General features: G+C 34.1%; 1 protein-coding gene across 2 annotated transcripts in view; it reads right to left on the reverse strand.

The window, feature by feature from the left end:
• Nucleotides 1-1,624: 1,624 nt before the first annotated feature.
• RFX3 (regulatory factor X3) overlaps nucleotides 1,625-19,718 on the reverse strand; it is a 106,539-nt gene continuing 88,445 nt past the window's right edge. For both annotated transcript variants that reach the window (XM_064735804.1, XM_064735803.1), the window contains 7 exons: nucleotides 19,347-19,501; nucleotides 14,824-14,921; nucleotides 14,404-14,553; nucleotides 12,720-12,928; nucleotides 11,596-11,749; nucleotides 9,342-9,384; nucleotides 1,625-8,464 (listed from right to left, as the gene is read on the reverse strand). In XM_064735804.1, coding sequence (XP_064591874.1) covers nucleotides 8,226-8,464; nucleotides 9,342-9,384; nucleotides 11,596-11,749; nucleotides 12,720-12,928; nucleotides 14,404-14,553; nucleotides 14,824-14,921; nucleotides 19,347-19,501 — 1,048 coding nt within the window. In that variant the 3' untranslated portion in view covers nucleotides 1,625-8,225. The remainder of the gene's footprint in view (nucleotides 8,465-9,341; nucleotides 9,385-11,595; nucleotides 11,750-12,719; nucleotides 12,929-14,403; nucleotides 14,554-14,823; nucleotides 14,922-19,346; nucleotides 19,502-19,718) is intronic.

A 19,718-nucleotide genomic window follows, 5' to 3' on the forward strand; every position in this document is an offset into this window, starting at 1 on the left:
GTCACAGCAAGCCCAGGCAGTGCCACAGGCTGGGGCAGAGTGGCTGCAAAGCTGCCCCAGGAAAAGGCCCTGGGGGTGCTGGTGACAGCAGCTGAGCATGAGCCAGCAGTGCCCAGGTGGCCAAGAAGGCCAGTGGCATCCTGGCCTGTGCCAGCAATGGTGTGGCAGCAGGAGCAGGGCAGGGATTGTCCCCCTGTGCTGGGCACTGGTGAGGCCACACCTCAAATCCTGTGCTCAGTTCTGGACCCCTCACTTTAAAGAAGACACTGAATTCCTGGAACATGTCCAGAGAATGGCAACATAGCTTGTGAAAGCTTTAGGACATGCCACAGAGGAACACCTGTGAGAGTTGGGTTTATTTAGTCTTGAGGAGGCTCAGGGTACACCTCATTGATCTTGACAACTGCCTGAAGGGAGGCTGTAGTGAGGTAAGGGTTGATCTCCTGCTGTGCTTGCAGTGAGAAGACAAGAGGAAATTACCTTAAGCTGAGACAGGGGAGATTCAGGTATTAGAATTTTTTTTTCACTGTTAGGGTGGTCAGAGATTGGAACAGTTTGCCCACAGGGGTGGTGGAGCGACTATCCCTGGAGGTGTTCAAGAGGCATCTGGGTCTGGGGATGTGGTTTGGTGGTTTATGGGTGACAAGGGTAGTGCTGAGCAGACAGCTGGACTGGGTGACCATGAAGGTCTGTTCCAACCTTGCCAATTTCCCGACTCTTTAGCTGCAGCGGGTCACTGGTGTAGTTGTAGTCCTGTACTATGCAATGCAGGCACCGATACTGTACTATACTAAGTTTTTGGTCTTCATTTGAAATTAAAGAATAGGCAATGACTGGACCATAATTTATGGCTGAACATCCTGAGAAAAGCAAGCTCTAGAGTGCAACTCTTCTACCTTTACCACAGTTCTGTCTGAAATACCTGTTTTAGTCTTGGTATCCAATAGTTATTTGATATGTTCTAGCATCTACTACTTGGTGGGTCCTCCACATTAAAATAAAATTCAGCATTTCTTTATATGAAATATAATATGAAATATATATGGTGCCTGCAACACATACTTGAAACCCACAGAATATATGAACAGGTAAGATTAGTCTTTCAACTATGTTTTGTGAAATTGTCAAAACATCTAACACATCACCATATTGCAGAATATTTACAGCAAAAATTGCAGAAGTAGGTTCTGCTGGTACCAAACTGACACCACTAATTCCTGGAGGCCAGAGTCTGCATGCCTCTCACTGTTAGCTGTTAACTACATAAATCTGTAATGGGAAATGACTGTGAACATTGAAATGAATAAGTACATTACAGTCTCTATTTACTGGGAGTATGAAGCAACTCAGTTGAACCAACACTTCTAGGTGATCCTGCCTTGGCAGGGTGGGTGGGATTAGATGATCTTCAGAAGTTCCTTCCAACCCTAGCAGTTCTGTGATTCTATGATTCAAAATACTTGGGATTTTTGCCATCTGAGACACACTTGCTACTTAGTTCTGTTGTTAAATAAGAAAAAAAAGTGGTCTTATTTCAAAAGTGTAAGTGCAATAATTTTTTTCTCAAAATCAACCATACAACAGTCCAAAACAGCTATACAAGAACTGAAGCCATTCAGGTATGTTTGTAACAAGAAAACAAATTTATTGATTTTAAAAGACAAGACACAATTTTGTTTTGAAAAACACAAGAAAGCTAGCCTGAGTTCAAGTCTGAAATATTCAGAAAAATCCTACTGTCTTTAGTATGTTCCAGTCATTTTTTTTATACAACACACTAAAAGTTAATATATATTTTTATAATTATAAAAGGTCCCCAGTTATTGTACAGTACACAATACAAATTGCCAACAAACTATTATTTAGCTCCTGCCAGTTTTGAGAGGACATTATATACTAAAAGATTTAGCATTTGTCACAAAAATCACATCAGGAAATACGTATTTACAAAATCAAATACATTATACAAAAAAAACCATCACGTTATTCTGTAAAGATGTCTTCTTTAAATAATTAAAAAGTATATTCAACTGTAGCCCAAAAACTGGAAAAGAACATTACATTATCTCACACATACAATCTACAAAAAGTTGCTTACCTCATTTACATAATATATTCAGTCAACTGGAAAATAAGAATTTGAATATGTCCTAGTGTTATGATGTTTCTGTGCTGTGGGACTGGATAATGTAATCTGCCACTTACTAAGTGAAATTTGAATGATGGCACTTAAAAAAAATACAGTATAAAATAAATGCAACAAGGGGAGTTTCCTAGAAGGTAAGAAAGCCCTGAGTGATGATAAAATTACTGATTGGTAGCTCTAGAATTAACCTAATTAAAGTTTACCACCTCAGGCACAATTTTCCAAGTTTTTGAAAGGCACTCAAAGTTTCTTTAACAGCCTCATTGGTTATTAACTGTAAATCCAAATTTTCAGTGGGTATGAGTGGAAACGGGCAACTTGCTTTGGTACAAAAGTGGTATTTCCCCAACATATTTTAAGCTGCTTAACTGGGTTACTTTAAAATGGGTATTTAATGTTTAAATACAAGGCAGTCACTTTAATATTGTATGGAAGGAAACTTTATTTGGGGAACCCATTAAATATTCTTTGTGTAAAAAGCTTTTGCTGGCATCAGTGAGTCAAAAAGAATTGAACTGAGTTCCTGTTAAAACCCAATCCATTCAAGGTTGCTCCTCTGAAGTCTAAATTCTTCCTAAAAAGACATTTATTATTTCAGAGTAAAATTAATCTAGAACTGAAAATTCCTGTAAGATGTTTGCACCCTAACCAAGAAAGTGCTTAAGAACATACAAAGAACATCTTCCTGAAATAGTGTTAAGTGAGGCTCATTTGATGCCCATAGGCTTTTTCTGGGCCTTGTTTTCTACAGTGAATTTCAGCCTTAATGAGCAATCTCCAAGAATAATTCTTATCAAATATTTAACTACTCAGGGCTTCCAATCCCAAAATTCAATTTTTTTTTTCAACAGGAAAAGGAGAAGAAAATCAGAATAAAACAAGAGTTAAAATGATAGTTTTCAAACTAAGGCATATTTTACTCCAAACAAACACTAGGCAGTCACTTTGTAAGTGGCTTTTACTATTTCTTAGTTAAACTGGTAAATTAAACTCAGGTCTACTGGCACATAAAATCACTAGCAGCAATGATCAAGGCATGCAAACTCAGAAGCATTTACAGTAAATTATGAATAAAAAAAGTTGTTAAATTAAAACCCTTTGAGTATTGCATTTATGTTAATTAATTATGCATTAATTTGCATTAACTGACTAAAAGTGTTTACAACTTACTTGCACTATACTACTGACGTAATTCCCTTAAATAACTTTAAATGATACCCTTTTTCTTTGCCCTCAGCTAGACTTAAATAAGTACAGCTGCTTTAGTGTTTGCTGACTGATATTGCAAGGAACCAGTAGAAAATGTACTGTATTCTCACTTAGTAAGGTGGCATCAGTATCTCTAAGTTAAAAGCATCTTTACTTGCTGCTACACTTGTTCCCTTGTTCCTGTAAGCAGTAATTTGAAGAACAAAGGGGCTTTTAAAATTATTTGCTCGTGCAATTTCTAGTTGCTTTTAAAATTCTGACATTCAAGAAGGGCCATCCAAACTGTACCCTTGTATGTGAAATTTAATAAAATACCTTCATCTTCTAGCTAGTCATTATTGCAGTGACTGAGTTTTAAAAGGAATATTAACATAATTGTGCACTTTTTGTTCCTGTTTCTCACAAACACCGCCAAAAATTTCAATGCAAACACCTCAAATATTCTGCAAAATTTATTATTACTAAACCTTCTTTTAATCCTAAAGATTTTTCTTTTACAGTACTGGAGTATTCCAATACTAATCTATCTCAGGAAATTTTCAAAATAGCTGAATATATTTTCTAAACCTTTATCTTCTAAAGGAATCTTAAAGTAGACAACTTCCTATCTGTAGAATCATGTTTGATTTTCTTTGTATATATATATGCAGTTATGAAAACCAAGGAGCTGAAGTACTGTTCTACATTACACAGTACATATAAATGGCAATGAATATTTTGCCTACATCTACTGAGGCCCCTATTAATAAAAAACATCCCCATATTGTATGCAAGTATTTACTTTAGACATACGTAAAAAAAGATTTACAACACTATAAGCTATTTCAAAGTATATGCTCAGTGAACTAGTTAAATTATCTAAAAATCTTTGTTCCCATCATGTTACTTACAATGCTCAAAGGGTTAATGCAAGGCATCATATCAAATTAATTTCCTAGTACTAGAACTAAGCACTGTGTGTTTATGCTTCTATTCCAGTTTTTATTGTCAGAGTTAAATCACCAAACAAATTAGCAGAGATACTAGAATTCCGTGTATCAATTTGCTTTAAACCATATACAAAGAGCATGTCCTGTTAGTGTGACAAGGGCCCAATTTTCAGAAATTCATCTTGCTCTCTCAGATTTGCACTTTGAACTCTGAAATTATTGTTGTATACTTATATTACTAATAAATCTGGGGTTTTTGTCAGCACATTTATGGCTCTCAGTGGTTGCTTTTGTTTTGTAAAAGCATTCTGAATTAAATTGGATTGCAGTGCATCTCTAACATGGATTTTTTTTCTAAGCAGTGCACATGTCAGTTGGCGAGAATGATAAAGATATCAGATAATTTCTCCTAGGGAAACCAAGATAAAACAAAAAGTGTTTCAGATATTTAAAAATACCTTGCTTTAAATTAAATTTATATATAGACCTATGCATTCCTGAATGACAGAACTTAATTTTCCTATTTTTTTGAACTAAAGGCAGTATTGCCTTTAAAATCATCATTTTATAGGCAAATAATTTAACCTCTATTTTCCAAATTTTTATGGAACTTTTAAAAAATGAAGGTGCTTTGAGCATACTACAGTACAAGCAAAAAAAAAAAAAACCTGAAAAAAAAGTTTCAAAACTGATTTACCACAAGATAGATGAAAATGTAACAAACGCTTTAACATATATAAAACTTTTGAAAATTGGGCCCTGTGCTTTGAAAAGGTAGTTCAACAAGACCTCTTCCCCCACACTGTTCACTGTGCTATTTTGTGCTAATGGGGGAAATGCCTCTAAAATAATGATTCTGGATTCCATTTCAAGATTAGATAAAACACAATAAATCATATCAACTCTCATAATGTCTACCCTGTGGACACACGCTACACCTCTCCATAGCATTGACCAGAGACGTCAGAGCTGGTGTGGCAATGCAGCCGCACGCTACACATTACAGAATACACACTGAGGTATTCGCATCTCTCTACTTCAACAAGTACTAAAACCCAGCTATTAAACAGCAAGGGTGTGCAAAATGTTTTATCTAAGCATTTGATTGAAATTTCAGTAAGAACAAAACAAAAGACCCCCAAATCTGTAAGTTTACAACAGAGTAAGATAGTTGCTCTAAAAAACCTTGGTAAAATCTTTAGAATTTAAGAGTAAGAATACAGACTCCAGTCAGTTTTTTGAACCTGTGAAAGTTCCAATTTGTTTTGATAATTCATTGTTTTTAGAAGCTATGAAATACACTTCATTTTTTGTATTCAGATTTTTGTTCAGTTTTGTTTTTCACTTGATGACATTTAACAACTGAGTGGAGTGGAAAGCTAAGCAATGAAAGATACTCAAGTCCCACTATATTTAGCAATCTAGATTTACCTTTTACAATTGTACTCTTTTCTCAGCAACAACAAATTCAACATTAAACCAAGAAAGCATAAGATAACACAAACAAACACAAAAATTAAAACAACTACTACAGTATTAAAAAAAATCTGAAAATGAAAAAAAAGTTGAATTATTTCACTTTATTTTACTTGTAAACATCTTATAATGCACAATGAAGGGGAGTAAATATTTATCACAGCTTAGTTTTAGCATTTTTGGTGAAGGATACAGATGTGCTGATTTCTAAGGAAAAATCAGGACACACTGAGTGATATATGTGACAACAAAATCTATAATGAGATTCAGTGCATTTATGAGTTTAGAAATAATGAATATAAATGTCACTTTTATTTCTACTGAGGCAAAAGCCATCTACTGACATTGGTAGGAATTATGCCTACACAGAATGAGCTGGATGGGTTCACAATTCTGCAAAGGAATTAAGTATTTTTTTGTGCACCAGTAATGTTAGGACATTTTAGTTTATGTGCAGCTGTATTTGGAGCATATGTAAACTCTAGCAACAAACTTGTTTGCTATAAATAAACTTCCATTTTACATGCTCTTCTCCCATTTGGTATATATGACTTTAAAGTCATTTCCAGACACACTAGATAAACCAGAATAAAAGAATCCTATTTTTTTACACAGTCTTTCCTATAAAGTTGATACTTTTGTGTTCTCATTCACTTTTTGGATTTTTTTTCTTATTTAATTCTTCTACTTTAGTGTAGTAAATTCATGTGTCTGCATAATGAAATGTTTTTGAAGAAAAACTTGAGTTCTTTAATGTCAATTAATATGGTCTTTATAAACTCATATTATTTAACCATTAAAATGTAATATCTGGCTGATACACCACAAAATATAGAAATTGAAAACATGCACTGCATTATGTACCTGCTCATTTATTTCTTTTTAGTTTTTAAAATTAAAAGTAGGCAAGGGTTTAGAAAATATATAATCATGCTTGGGACTATGGTCAATCTATTTTGACATTTGAAGTTGGTATTAAAGCTAGTTTTGCTTTTCAAATTCCCAAGCAAATTTTATTTCTATTAAAGTGAAATCCAGCTAGAAACGAGAAAAAATAGGTCTATTGTCATTCTAAGAGGGATATTAAAATTATTTAATAATAAAAAAATCCTTTTATTCTTTTGAAGGCTGTGTAACCTGCCCTTACTTCTTAGGGAATTTGAAAATGACAGGCACACCTTGTTGAATTAATTTAAGAGTTAAGAATAACAAAAAGTACTAAGTCTTAGCTTCAGTTCTGTTTAAGGCACCATGTAATAGCCGAGGTACAATGATCCCTGATGTACATTCTTAAATGGCAATGGTCCATCTAGCCACCTATTCAAATTCTACACAATTGGGAATAGGTACAAGTGAGGTGTGCCAGTTACACTGCCTTGTCTAATTTTTGTAAAAATTTAAATCCACTTTAACAACAAGGAAATGTTTTTGAAAGGAAAATGATGCAGGTTGCTACATTCCTTGCATTCTATAAATCATCTTTTCTAAGAGCAGCAGATTGAACCACTAGTAGGAAAAGACCTGGAATAGAAGAAAGTCATCCAAATGGAATGTTTTCCTGTATGTCCAGTTCAGCATAAGTAGCACATACACATAAAATTAACAATAATCAAGTCACTTTTTTTTTAGCTTCAGTTTCTAACAACTACAGTGCCACTGAACAATCAAAAGCATCAGTTCAGTGGCCTCACATATAGAATCAGTAGTCTTCAAAACAGAGGAACTGGTATGCAAATAATATCTGAAACTGTTGATTTTAAATGAAGCTTGCATTGTTTACATCATGTTCAGATAATTAGGTACATTTATGCCATACAGATTACCACATTCTGATACAATTCTGTCTTTAAACAGCTTCTTCCTCACAGGAAGAAATGAGGAGATCTTCTCAACCCTCCAGCATTATTACAAAAAATCCCCCTGAATACTCACAATTTTATCAAAATAGTGTCTTCTCGTAGTACGATGAAAAGCACCTTTTATAACAAATTTGATACATCTGCTGTCAAATAAGTATGCCTCCAGTGTAAATCAAAGAAAACAGTTCTTTTGATATTTCACAGAAGTGCATCTAATTAAAAACCTATCTATATGAAATCAGCATAATAACTAATAATTAACATTAAAATATTTTTTAAACTATGAAAAAAATTAAATTATTATAAGAGGACAAAACATTAACATTAAACTTTGCAAAAATCTTCCTTGCATTTGATACAAAGAAACCTCTTCATATTGAGTGGCCAAAGTAAAATGATTTTGTTTACAAAAATTTGTTTCTAAACAGACCTGGCAAAATACGTACACCCATTCCATTTAACAACTCCAACAAAATAATGATCAGAACAGTTACATTTGACAACAGTCAACCTTCAGACTTATTATCTTTTTTTTTTTCTTTTTCATATTAAACCTAAACAGCTAATGCAATGGGGCGTATGTCGGAGGCCAGGGGAAGTTTCACATTAGACTGCAGTATATGTATTTCCAGTAGCACTGCATTGTCTGATAGTCTGAGTAGTTGCAACAATATGCTCATTATGAATTGGGTTCAGGAGGTTCTGCTGTACTCCACTCTCAAGCACTGGCTGCATGCAGCCCACCTGGAATGCCTGGTTTAGCTCAGTTTTCTCCCTCTTAGCTTGTGGCTCTCCACCTTCATCCAGCTCTTCATCTATTTCACTTTCAACTTCGCTGCCCTCATCTGCACAAACAAACCAGCATGTAACTACCACAAAAAGAGAAGTTTCTAATACAAGGCTCTTTATTTTGTAAGTAATAGTTGAAATACAGGGGAGCAATCTGATAAAGCATAAACTGAAAATTAAAATTTTAATGGAAAAGAAGTCAACTGTTACCTCAAATAGATAAACAGATTCAGGTTTCATCACTTGAGCTACACACTTTTAATGTGAAAAAAACCCCTGGAATCTCAAAAGGTCTAACAAATAATGTTATTATTATTCCAACTTCATGTTGGAAAATGTCTCATTTCCTAAACACGATGAACAAGAGCTGTTACTTTTAGGTACAGATAGGAAAATTGAAGCGAGGAGAGTTGGGGTCACTTGGCTCCAAATTTTGACAAACATTCTTATATTCACTAGTTGAGTTAAGAATGCATGTCAAAATAGAGCAGGAAGAGAATTTAAGGAACTAATTTTTCTCTGACTACTTGCATACAATTCTACTTCTTGACTTAGCAAAACATTCACTACAGTTAAATATCCATAAGCTTATTCTTGTCTTTCTTTCCCCAGCTGTTACCCTCCTGCATCCTATTAGATATAACAAAATTTGCATAAAAATTTGAGTATTTCTTTGTGACAATAATAAACATCTTCAAAATATTCTTACTGTAAAACAAACCTACAATATTCCAGTCATTATTACATGCGGCACATTACAGACACAGCTATTGTATTATATTAATGTATCCACAGAGCATATACATGCACTTTATAGGATGATACAGCTCTAAATTCTGTTTGACTTGTGTTTTTAAAACATAAGGATTTATTTTGCTCAGAGACACATTAGCTCAAAACAGAATTATACCCTGGAGATACTTAAATGCTTACCTTTATCCATATTTCCAGGGGACACAGCATTTAAATCACCAAACTGCAAAATAAACAATTAAAAAATGGACACAGTCTTAAGTAAATGTGGACATAGAATATCTATGATGTAGGAAATCTGTGCTCCACTGGTTTGATGCATTCATTCAAATGCATGATCTTAGCTGCAGCCACAGTCATAGCAGAACAATTTCTCATTCCATTTCAGTCTTGTGCTTATTAAGACAATTATCACTAAGTAAACCCTCAAAAATTAAAATGGAGAAATACAACCTTTTTAAAGATTCTCAGGGCCTTTGTTGTTTGAAGTGAGCTATTTCTGTGTCTTATAAGGCCATAAATTATAGTGGATATTCATTCTGAACTGCCAATATTATAACAAAAAACTCTCTTTAAAATTTCCCAGGCACCATTTTAATTGTGCTTGAGCAAAATGCTGAACTGCCAATATTATAATATTATAATATAATATCAATTCTGAACTGCCAATATTATAACAAAAAACTCTCTTTAAAATTTCCCAGGCATCATTTTAATTGTGCTTGAGCAAAATGAAGTATGTACAGTGTTGTTAATCTACCTGGAAGGCAGATGAAAGGCACTGCTGAGAAAAGGTTTATAACCTGTTAACTGATTTACATCAAAATCCCGAGCTTTTAAAAGAAGCTGCATGTGAGTTAGAAACCTTCTTCCCTTTCCTTCCTCCATTTCTCTTGTGTGAAATTTGGAAGAGTAAAATGCCACCAGTGGATACCAAATGAAAAGCACATTATTTACACAGATACATTTCTAGTCATAAATTATGATACCAGTCTTTTCCAGAAGAATTTTGCCAATACCTGTGTCCAAGGTAGGATAGGAGAGGAAGGGAGAAGTATGAAAATGCTTTTCTCAGTTGCAACCAGTTTATACTGTTTTACAGTGCTTGTTGGACTGTAATCTTCCTCATTTTATTTCAGTCATTGAATACACAGAACCATAAGAAGACATGCATTTCATGTATTACTTCTATTCTGCCCCTCATCTCCAAAAATTTTGCAATACTTACTCCTTCATAGTATTTCCATATTCAGTCTCATAAACTTGTTAGAGTTTATGAGACTGAATATGAAAATACTATGAGGGAGTAAGTCTGCTGAGACAACAAGGATGTAGTAACTGCATACTTGTGTAGTACTTTCTGCAAATATAAGGCAAGAAATGTAAGAGAATCTATACTGATGGTGGGTCTTTCTACTAAGCAAAAAAATTATTTAATTTTTCTGAAACATGTCATGACACATGATACAAAATAATTTGACAAAACAATCTGAGACACCTTCCAACTTCTCTTGAAAGTATATTATCTCTTTATAATATTTAATAAGCCTATCAATATATCTTGTGGGAAGAATGACAACTCAACTAGCAAAATTACCTGCAATTTATAGGTAACACAGAACATGATAGAGTGACTTGCAAGTGTAAAAATGTAACAAATCCTTCCTATTAACGATTTAGCATATTTTCAAATATATCCATTTTCCAGCACTTTGAAGTATTATTATTTTGGGACAGTTCATGCTTTTCTGACTGTCTCACTCAAAATAAAAGGTCAGATGAACTACTGAAAAGAAGAGGGGTAAGAGAAACTTTGCCTTGCAAATGCCATAGATGAGTATAAAAAAATAGTTGTCCTTTGAGATTCTAGATCTTCTTTTATAAGCCAACAGTCTTTGCAACAACTGTATGAAAATCAAATGTGTTGCAAACCTCTATGTATGTCTGCACTGGTATGTGAACAGGTCTGTACAAGCCAAAATTCTGCATGTAAACCAGACTTCTTATGTCAAAGAGGGTATACATTTTGTGTGGGAATTATGTGTGCAAATGCATGTAAACAGATCCACAGAAGTAACGTTTTCCTATTACTATGCCCTTTTTTATTTTCACGTAAAATATTCAGGTCTCAAAAAGTGGACAATAGTTGCCGGTTGATCAATGTTTTTCAAACTATGCATATGAATCTGTGTGCAGATTCATAAAAGAGTAAGTTCATTTAGAAATAACTGATTTTAGGAATTCAACGTTATTTTAATACTTTTACAATGAACCAGTTACACAAGTCTGAAACCACTGTATAGATTTGTAACTCAGTCTATTGTAATACTGCAGAACATCCAACCATTCCACATACACGCCTAAAAATGTGCAAAAACACTTTCTCCAATTCATCACTAAATCTATCAATCTAGTCTCTTACATATTATCTTACCTCTCCCATAACTGCAATAGGTGTCTCTCCTGTTGCCTGAGCAACACGATGTTCTACTAAGTAAAACATGTATTCATCGTAAAGCAAGCGGATCAGATGAAATGAGCCAAAGCTAGCAGCACTGCGCAAGGTTAAATCCCGAATCACCATTGAGCTATTTGAAAATAAAAAATATATATATGTTTATGTATTGTATGTCACAGCCATTTTAACATTTACCCATGTAGACAGACATTTCACCTCAAAACCAATATTCTCAAAAGTAACATTATCCTCAAATGTCTGATTTAATGGGATGACCAGGAAAGGGCAATCATTTGCTTGTCTCCTTTCTCAGAACGTACTGGTGAACACCACATAGGAAATAACCAGACTGGATTGGTTTTGGTATTGACCTATGCATAGCTACCACTAATTGAACAAGTGTAAAACTTAACTTGAAAGAAACTTTGTTGAAAACAAAAACAACTAAAATGGCAAGAAAACAATTTTTTTCAAAGAAACTGTTGCTTAAATAATGTCTGTTGTGTCAGTCTTTCTATGGCAATTCTTTTAATTGCCAGAATTTAAAAAGTTTTTAAACTTAAAATTAAAAAAGATATAGACTTATTGTGTGTTCATATTAGTCTTCATATCTTCAGCTAGCAGTCGCTACAGTCAGGTTCAAAGAACAAGGTTTACTCTGATAACTGTTTCAATAAGCAGCTAACATGAAATGCTTGTCTTAATGTTCTTTTCATATATTAAAAACAGCTTTTGCCCTTCTTATCTAATAAACATTGATGTCACAATGTTTTAGTACGTAATACTGAAAACAGTGACTTAATAACTGCATAGTTTTTTAACCGAAACAATTCATAGTATGTTTCTAACTCTGGACAAAATTACACCTGCATTCATTTTCAGATGGCCTTTAAAATAATAAACTAGAGCCATTTAGGTCCCTGTTCATTTACTGATAGCCCTGAGTTCAAGGTTAATAACAGAAGTCCTCTAAAAAAAACCCCATGGTTTTCATGATGTACCAAGCTACTGGTTGACAGAAGATTTATCAACTTCATTACAATGCACAATTCAGTAATTAATAGAATAGTTAGAATGTTTTAAAATCTATTAAATGCTACCTGTAGAAAGACCATTTTAACAGAAATTGCCGTGCTGCTTTAGGAAAGCTGGGTCTTCCTTCATATGGTTTCAATGCTTGCATCATTACATTATCAAGCCAGGCAGCCCACTGCTCCAGAGTGCTCTGCTGTTGAAGAGTCATCTTGAAATCTGTTTCGAGTCTCTGAACCATGTTGTCATCACACTGGCACACCCAGGAAGCCTGCTCCTGTTACAGCACATGGCAGCTCTTGAATTGACAATACATAAGCCAAAGCACACAATGTAATTGTATCTCAAAGGTTAAGCTGCTCAATGGATGAAAGAGACTGGACTCACTTACTAGACAGACTAAGAAGTGTTTTTTATTTTACATCTATTGTAATTTTTTTGAAAGCAAATAGGTGGGAAATGTATAGCATGAAAGAACAGACATCAAATAAAGAAATTAGAACAAACAATGTAAACAAAAAAGTTTCCTGTTTCCCACATTCATTTGTGAAAAAAGGCTTCCAATTTTCTAATTTTTCTGTTGGAATACTTATATCTTCTATTTTTTTCTGGGACTTCAGGCAGAAGAAGCAAGAAGAGTCAAATCTAGGGAACTAAAGTAATAAAAAGTAGAGAGAAATCAAGTGCAACATTCCTTTTGTTCTGAAGAAGTTAAGCTAAAAGACAAATCCTGTTACATGGTGTTATAAAAAAAACTTTGTACGCAAACAAGGATTGTTTGCTGACGCTACACAGTAATAGATTACACATCGCTTAAAGACAACATGAGCTGCATACAAGTGGAGAAACACACTACACAGCAATCAGCAATTTAGTCAGTGTTAACAAGTTTAAATAAAGTTAACTGTAAAATTCAGAAAATGAGAAAAAAATTAAGCTCACTAACTGCAAGCCATTTCCATTTAAACTTTAGTTGTCATGTGCCAAGTTAACATCTCATTCGCAGACTCTGTATCCATGTCAACATATTACTGTACTAAATATAATGTATCTTTGGTCAAGAACTCTTGACTAGATTTCTGTTAAGTGTGTTAACAAGTACATTAAAACACTCTTACAACTAAGAGAAACAGAGAACTACCAGGAGCCCAAAAACTTTCACTTTGCGGGCCGGAAGGACAAAAGTATTTTTCCTCAGACAAGCAAAAACATCTGGAGAAATTAAGCTTAGTAAAAACATGAATTTATACTATATAGGTTCCAACCACAATAATCTAATCCATTATTCAGGAGATCTTGTAAATTTAGGCAGAGGCACGTAGAAAAAAAAATACTAATGTATGGGGTTTTAATACTAATGTATGGAGACAGTCTCTACTGAAAATGCTATGCATTTAAATAACTTTAGAGACATTCAGAAGATATGCTACTGAGTTCTAATCCTAAAATATAATTTTTGCTATTAGTGAGACACGATTCATGGTACCCATTCTAAGAAGGTATTTTCTCTACATTTGTATAGAAGTTGGAAGAATATGTGCATTTCAAGAGAGCAAATTGAAACAGGTAATGGTTCTGAGCTCTTACTTTCCTAAAGCATAAGCTGTCACATTTGGACTGAGTCACAATGTATATGAATGAGCAAAATATTAGCACTTCTCTTTCTTGATCGAATGATGCCTGACAATAATGTTCGAAATCATAGAAGAAATCAAACTTAAAAAACCCCTGCTATTCAAAACTAAATTTTACCTGAACATTGGCAAAATCAACACGGTTGAGATCATTGAGCATCTGGTTGATTTGAGAAGTATTTTGAAGCACAGCACGAGCTGCTTGAGCCAGGTGATTAAGAGATGTGTATCTTCGCAGAGTCTGGGCAAAGGCACTTACAGCGGCAACCTATGAGGAAATTTATTATTTTTAAATATTGTGCCCCAAAGATTAATTCTACAGATTGAGTCTTGACTTTCATTTTAATAGTGTATATTAATGAGTCCTCATATTTTAATTATACCATGTAGCAGATCAAATAATATTATTTCCTCTGCGATTACTTCATGCTTGATGCTAAACATGAAATTTAGCATTGATGTTAAAATGCTTCTCCTTTTAGATGCTATTGCCCACTTGGTTTGCTATTGCAAGAATAGTACTTTAAGTTTCATCTACCTTGGTTTGTATCATCCTCTGTGGAATATTGTTCATGGCATTTGAAAGCCAACCTTCAAGGCTTTTTGCAAAATTGCGAATGGCTTGGGTCAAGGCACCTGCGCATTGGAGAATAAAAACAGAATGAAAAGAAAGCAGTGCACCTGTCTTGAAATGTTTTGCTTCTCCAGGACACTTGTACCCAACTTTCAGGTGTGCTGCATTTACTTATTAGACAAATCTAGTCTATGTTCAAAATGCCTCACTGAGATAAATTTTACACAATAATGTATTAATAATATAATGTAATAATTCTTTTTACTTTTGGTTTAATAAACATTCTGACTTTTTCACCAGACAATCTTCCAAAGAAACTTGTGACTTAGCAGTATTGTTGGGGGCACTCCTATACAAGAACAACACTAATTGCAGCAGTTGTGGTGGAATTTTCCATCACAAATTTTCAGCTTTCCATTTCACCTGGACACGTCTTTCAAAAAGCAAAAGTCTGGGGAAAAATCCACTTAGAGGAATATTGCAGTTTCCTCAAATAAGTCCAAATTAATCTTAAACTATGTCATAGTGCTGATTAATTCAGTTTTAAAGAATAAATTCCATTCACATGCAGTCCCATTAAGGATATCATCAATAAGCAAGATATAGGAATGTTTTTCACTGACAGAAAGTGAAATCATTGAAATGACTGTGAAATCTGTGTGCATTTTTTTCCTTTTCTATAGCATCCACAGAAATGCTGAATGGCTGACAGATTTAGAGAGACACTGAAGTCCCTATAGCACTCTGCATTACCAAAACCAGAAATTTTTATTTTTCAACAGAGGAGGACAGGAAGTATTATCCCAAGGAACAGTATCTGGAAAAAATAAAATCGTACCTTCTGAGTGATAGAAACCTAGCTTTCCCATGCCTAAACCTTGCATGTTGACATAACAGCACTACACTCAAATTGTTGCAAAAAGTAGGCAAAACAAGAAAAAACTAAAGGTTTCTGAAGACTACTAGAGAATGATATCAATGAGAATGAAGAGGAAAAAAACCTAAGGAAGTAATATATATTTTTAATAATACCTTTTTAAAATAAAGTCTTCTACCAGAAATGTAAATTTACTAAAAGAGAAACTACATTTTTTGTGATATCTTTTTCACATGTCTTCAAACTTGCAGTCAGAAGCAGTAAAATCCATATTGGTAATTCTTATAATTCACCACACCTCTGAATGCTTAGCTGATCACAATTTGATCTTAAAAAATATCTGTGTTAGCTGAGCCCTCTTATGCTATCACATTTTTTCCTACTTTAAGGTTTACACGTGAAGAACAAGCTTTTTTCCTCAACCCTGTAAATCCCCTAGTTCACATCTGTTGCTTTGTAAATGATTTCTGTGCACTTACTATTTGACTATGTATTCATTCACATTTTCCTACCTACCAGACAAGATGGAAGTAATAATGTAAATACTGTATGAATGGTACTTAGATATTTAAGAAAAACATTACCACTTTTTCACTTCGAGTGTTCTCATGACTCTTTTTTACCCAAGTGTATTTATATATATGTTAGAAAATTATTTGCATCACTGTAATGCTGATCTCCTTTGAAAATAAATATGGAAAAGCAGCTCAGGCCTTAAGAGAGGCCTTTAACTAGAAAGAAAAAGGAACAAATAAAAGGAATTCTAAGTTCTGAAGAAATAAAATAGCTAAAGTAGCTAATCAGTCATCAGTATTGTATAGAGCCATCATGAATTTCTAATGACCTTTGGAGATATAGTAAATACAGAATTTTTATCCCTAAGTACACATGTAGCCATTACCAAAACCATAAGCACCCATATCCTTGAACTTCTAAGTACATCTGAACCCTTTCAAAGAATCTTTGTATGATAAGCATGGTGCAAAGGGCCTAAACCATTAAGTTCCTAGTCACACACTAAAGGATGTGGCAATGGCAGTTACAGAAAGTCTGATTTGCATAAGCACCTAAAAAGCTTGACTTCTGAACCAAAATTCCCCTGACTTGTACAAAACTGAGCCTTACAGTCTTCCCAGTACTTCAATATTTTTTCTGTCTGGAATTGTGTAATATGGCATGGAAATGCATTTTGCATAAATTCTCCACCTATCATGGAAATTAACTCACAATCAAATTTGGTTTGGTCCATTCTGCCATATGAGAAGATGCAAGATGTCCACTCTAAAACATAACAGGACACTAGATAATTATGGTCCTTATTCCTTACTCCAATGGACAGCATTTCACTTTCTTAGGAAACTGAATTTGTTTTATACCCAGCAATTCTTCACTCATTCTGTGGGTGCGAAATATTTCAGCTGATAAATTTAATACAGAGGTTAAAAATAAAACAATTTTTTCCTCAACAGTCTTTTTTTTTCTAGTCCAGTAATATGTATCAACAATAGGACTTGTCTAAAAGAAAAAAACACTAAAGATCTAAACAAAAAAAGGGGCTTTCTTCAAGCCCTTTTCAAATAATATTTTTCCTTATTTTGAGCAGCAGCTGCTGCTATCTTCCCATTTATTAAAAAAAATCATAAACATGTCTTTAATGAAGCATTGATGGTCCCAGCACCTCTATAGAGTCCAGACTTTCCTACAAACTGCTATTTTCCCACAGAGGATGATTCACCCAGCTGCATTTTTGTTATATTCAACCTTAACCCATTATTTTAGTCTCTTGTAATGACTGGAAATGCTTTTATTCAAAAGCAGGAGTTTAAAAAATCATAAGATTTGAACCATTTAACAGTGAAGAAGAAACTTGGATGGCCCACCATTTAAAGGAAAGGTGCTAAAAAAAGCCATTTAGTTAGCTGGTCCTAAACGATAAAGTAAGATAATGTGTTAGCTGCCTTCTAAAGGTAGCTCAGTGAGTGCAATTTTGAGCAGAAAATCATTGGACTGTTCACAAAAGGTCTCTTGGGATGAATTTGTCCTGAGATCGGATGAGGTGCTTGAATCCAACAGTTTGATGACCATCCCCAAAACAGGAATGTCAAACACAGTAGGTATCAATTATTCAAATATGACTGGTAATTTTAGAAAGAAAGAAATTGCATGAAAAGGACACGATGCATCTAGTTCTTGATTAATTGATTTTGCCCATTTTCTTGAAATCCTGTATTGGCAATGCCCAATGAATCTTACAAAGCAAAGCGAGAAGACAGCATGTTGTCATTTAAACATCTCTCTAGAGCCTGCCAGCCTTTACTGGAAAAGCAACTGAAAAGGAGAGGATCAAGTTTAATGAAAAACTGTCTGCACCACCATTTTATTCAGAAATTAACTTGCTTTTGCAAGTGAGAGTTTTCATTCAACCTATTAAATGTTATAATTTAATTTGTGGGAGTTTTTATTATTAACTAATTGCTGGTGATACACTACATTACTGTAAAATCCTACCTAATGGTATTGTCATTAGAGAAGTAAAACTTAAATACAAACCAATGCAAAATAATTTAGACAAGTAAAAGTTGTCAATAGTTACATGTATTTGCAAAAACATTTTTCCTTTATTCTGCTATACAGATGCACAAATTATGCCAATTGCTACCAAGAACTTACTCATTCCTTAAACAAAAGGTAAAATGTGCATTGTAAATGGCAAACCTTCATATTTTATCCATTTTCCAGTTTCAATGTTTTTGTATTATCCATAAGTTGCTAAAAGTTGATTTTATTCCACTGGCAAGTAAGAAGTCAATAAACCTTTTTTGCAAGGTACCACCACCAAATATTCTTACTGAGCACTTATTACTCACTATAACAGAGGAGATGTTCACAGCGTGACAATACAGCTTTGCCACCTGCAAAACTACTTACAGCCCTAATTAAAAAAAAAGGCAATGCAATTTTTTTAAAGTAAATACTGTGGTTTTTTCATTGGAAGAAGATAATACATAGGAATGATGAGGGTTTTAGTGGGTTGCTAACATGATTTCAGTGTAACATTTTGGACAGTATATGTGAGACAATAAATACTTCATGAAGTTCAACTTTCTTCACATAAATTTGTTTTCTACCAAAAGTAGCCATAAAAATACACTGCTAGAGCAAAGACAGATTCTAGTAGAATTAAATTTGAAAAGAAAGCTCTACTCCTGGTAATGGTGATATGACTGGACAATCACTCACTACTTCCTGCAGAATGTAAGACAGGAAAACAGTAGATTAGAATAATAAAGTGAGTAGGAATTTTTCATTGCCTTAACAATTATTAGAATTGATTTCAGCAGTTAGGGATAAAGGACCATGTCTCCAAACATGGAATCACAAAGACCACAGTTCTCTTCCAGACTAATCAAAGACTATTATGTGTCGTAGGCATTTGCCAGCACAACTCCTAGTACAACGAAAGTAGGGATAAATTATACAGTATTTTGTATAATTTTTTGTATAACTTTCCAACTTTTTTCTTGAGCTGTCCTATGAGGCACAAGTACACTTCCATCATATACATGCTTACAGAAAAATCTTCACAAAATGTTTCAGATGTTGAACTTACTAGGAATAGGTCTAAGGACGTCAGGAATGAGAATCTCCACCAAAGCCTGGTACATCACATGGTCACAGTTACACATCCATTTCAGAATAGACTCATTCTTGCACAGAGTAATCAGCTTTGCTTTAGGAAGTCGACTTTCTATTTCGCTCAGATTGCTGGTGTTAAAAAAATTGTGGCAAATTAATAAACGATAATGCATTTAGGGGCATGGTTTAGCAGCTAACACGGCAGTGCTAGGTTAACAGCTGAATTTGACTTTTCTGACCTAAAGTTTCTATGATTCCATGATTTACAGCAGGTAAAAACCTGGGTGTTAAAATGTACTTTTTTATACAGGTGTCGCAGATAACTCAGTTGCACCCAGTATAACTT

Source organism: Zonotrichia leucophrys, chromosome Z (genome assembly GCF_028769735.1).
Source record: "Zonotrichia leucophrys gambelii isolate GWCS_2022_RI chromosome Z, RI_Zleu_2.0, whole genome shotgun sequence".
NCBI classification, from domain to species: domain Eukaryota; kingdom Metazoa; phylum Chordata; class Aves; order Passeriformes; family Passerellidae; genus Zonotrichia; species Zonotrichia leucophrys.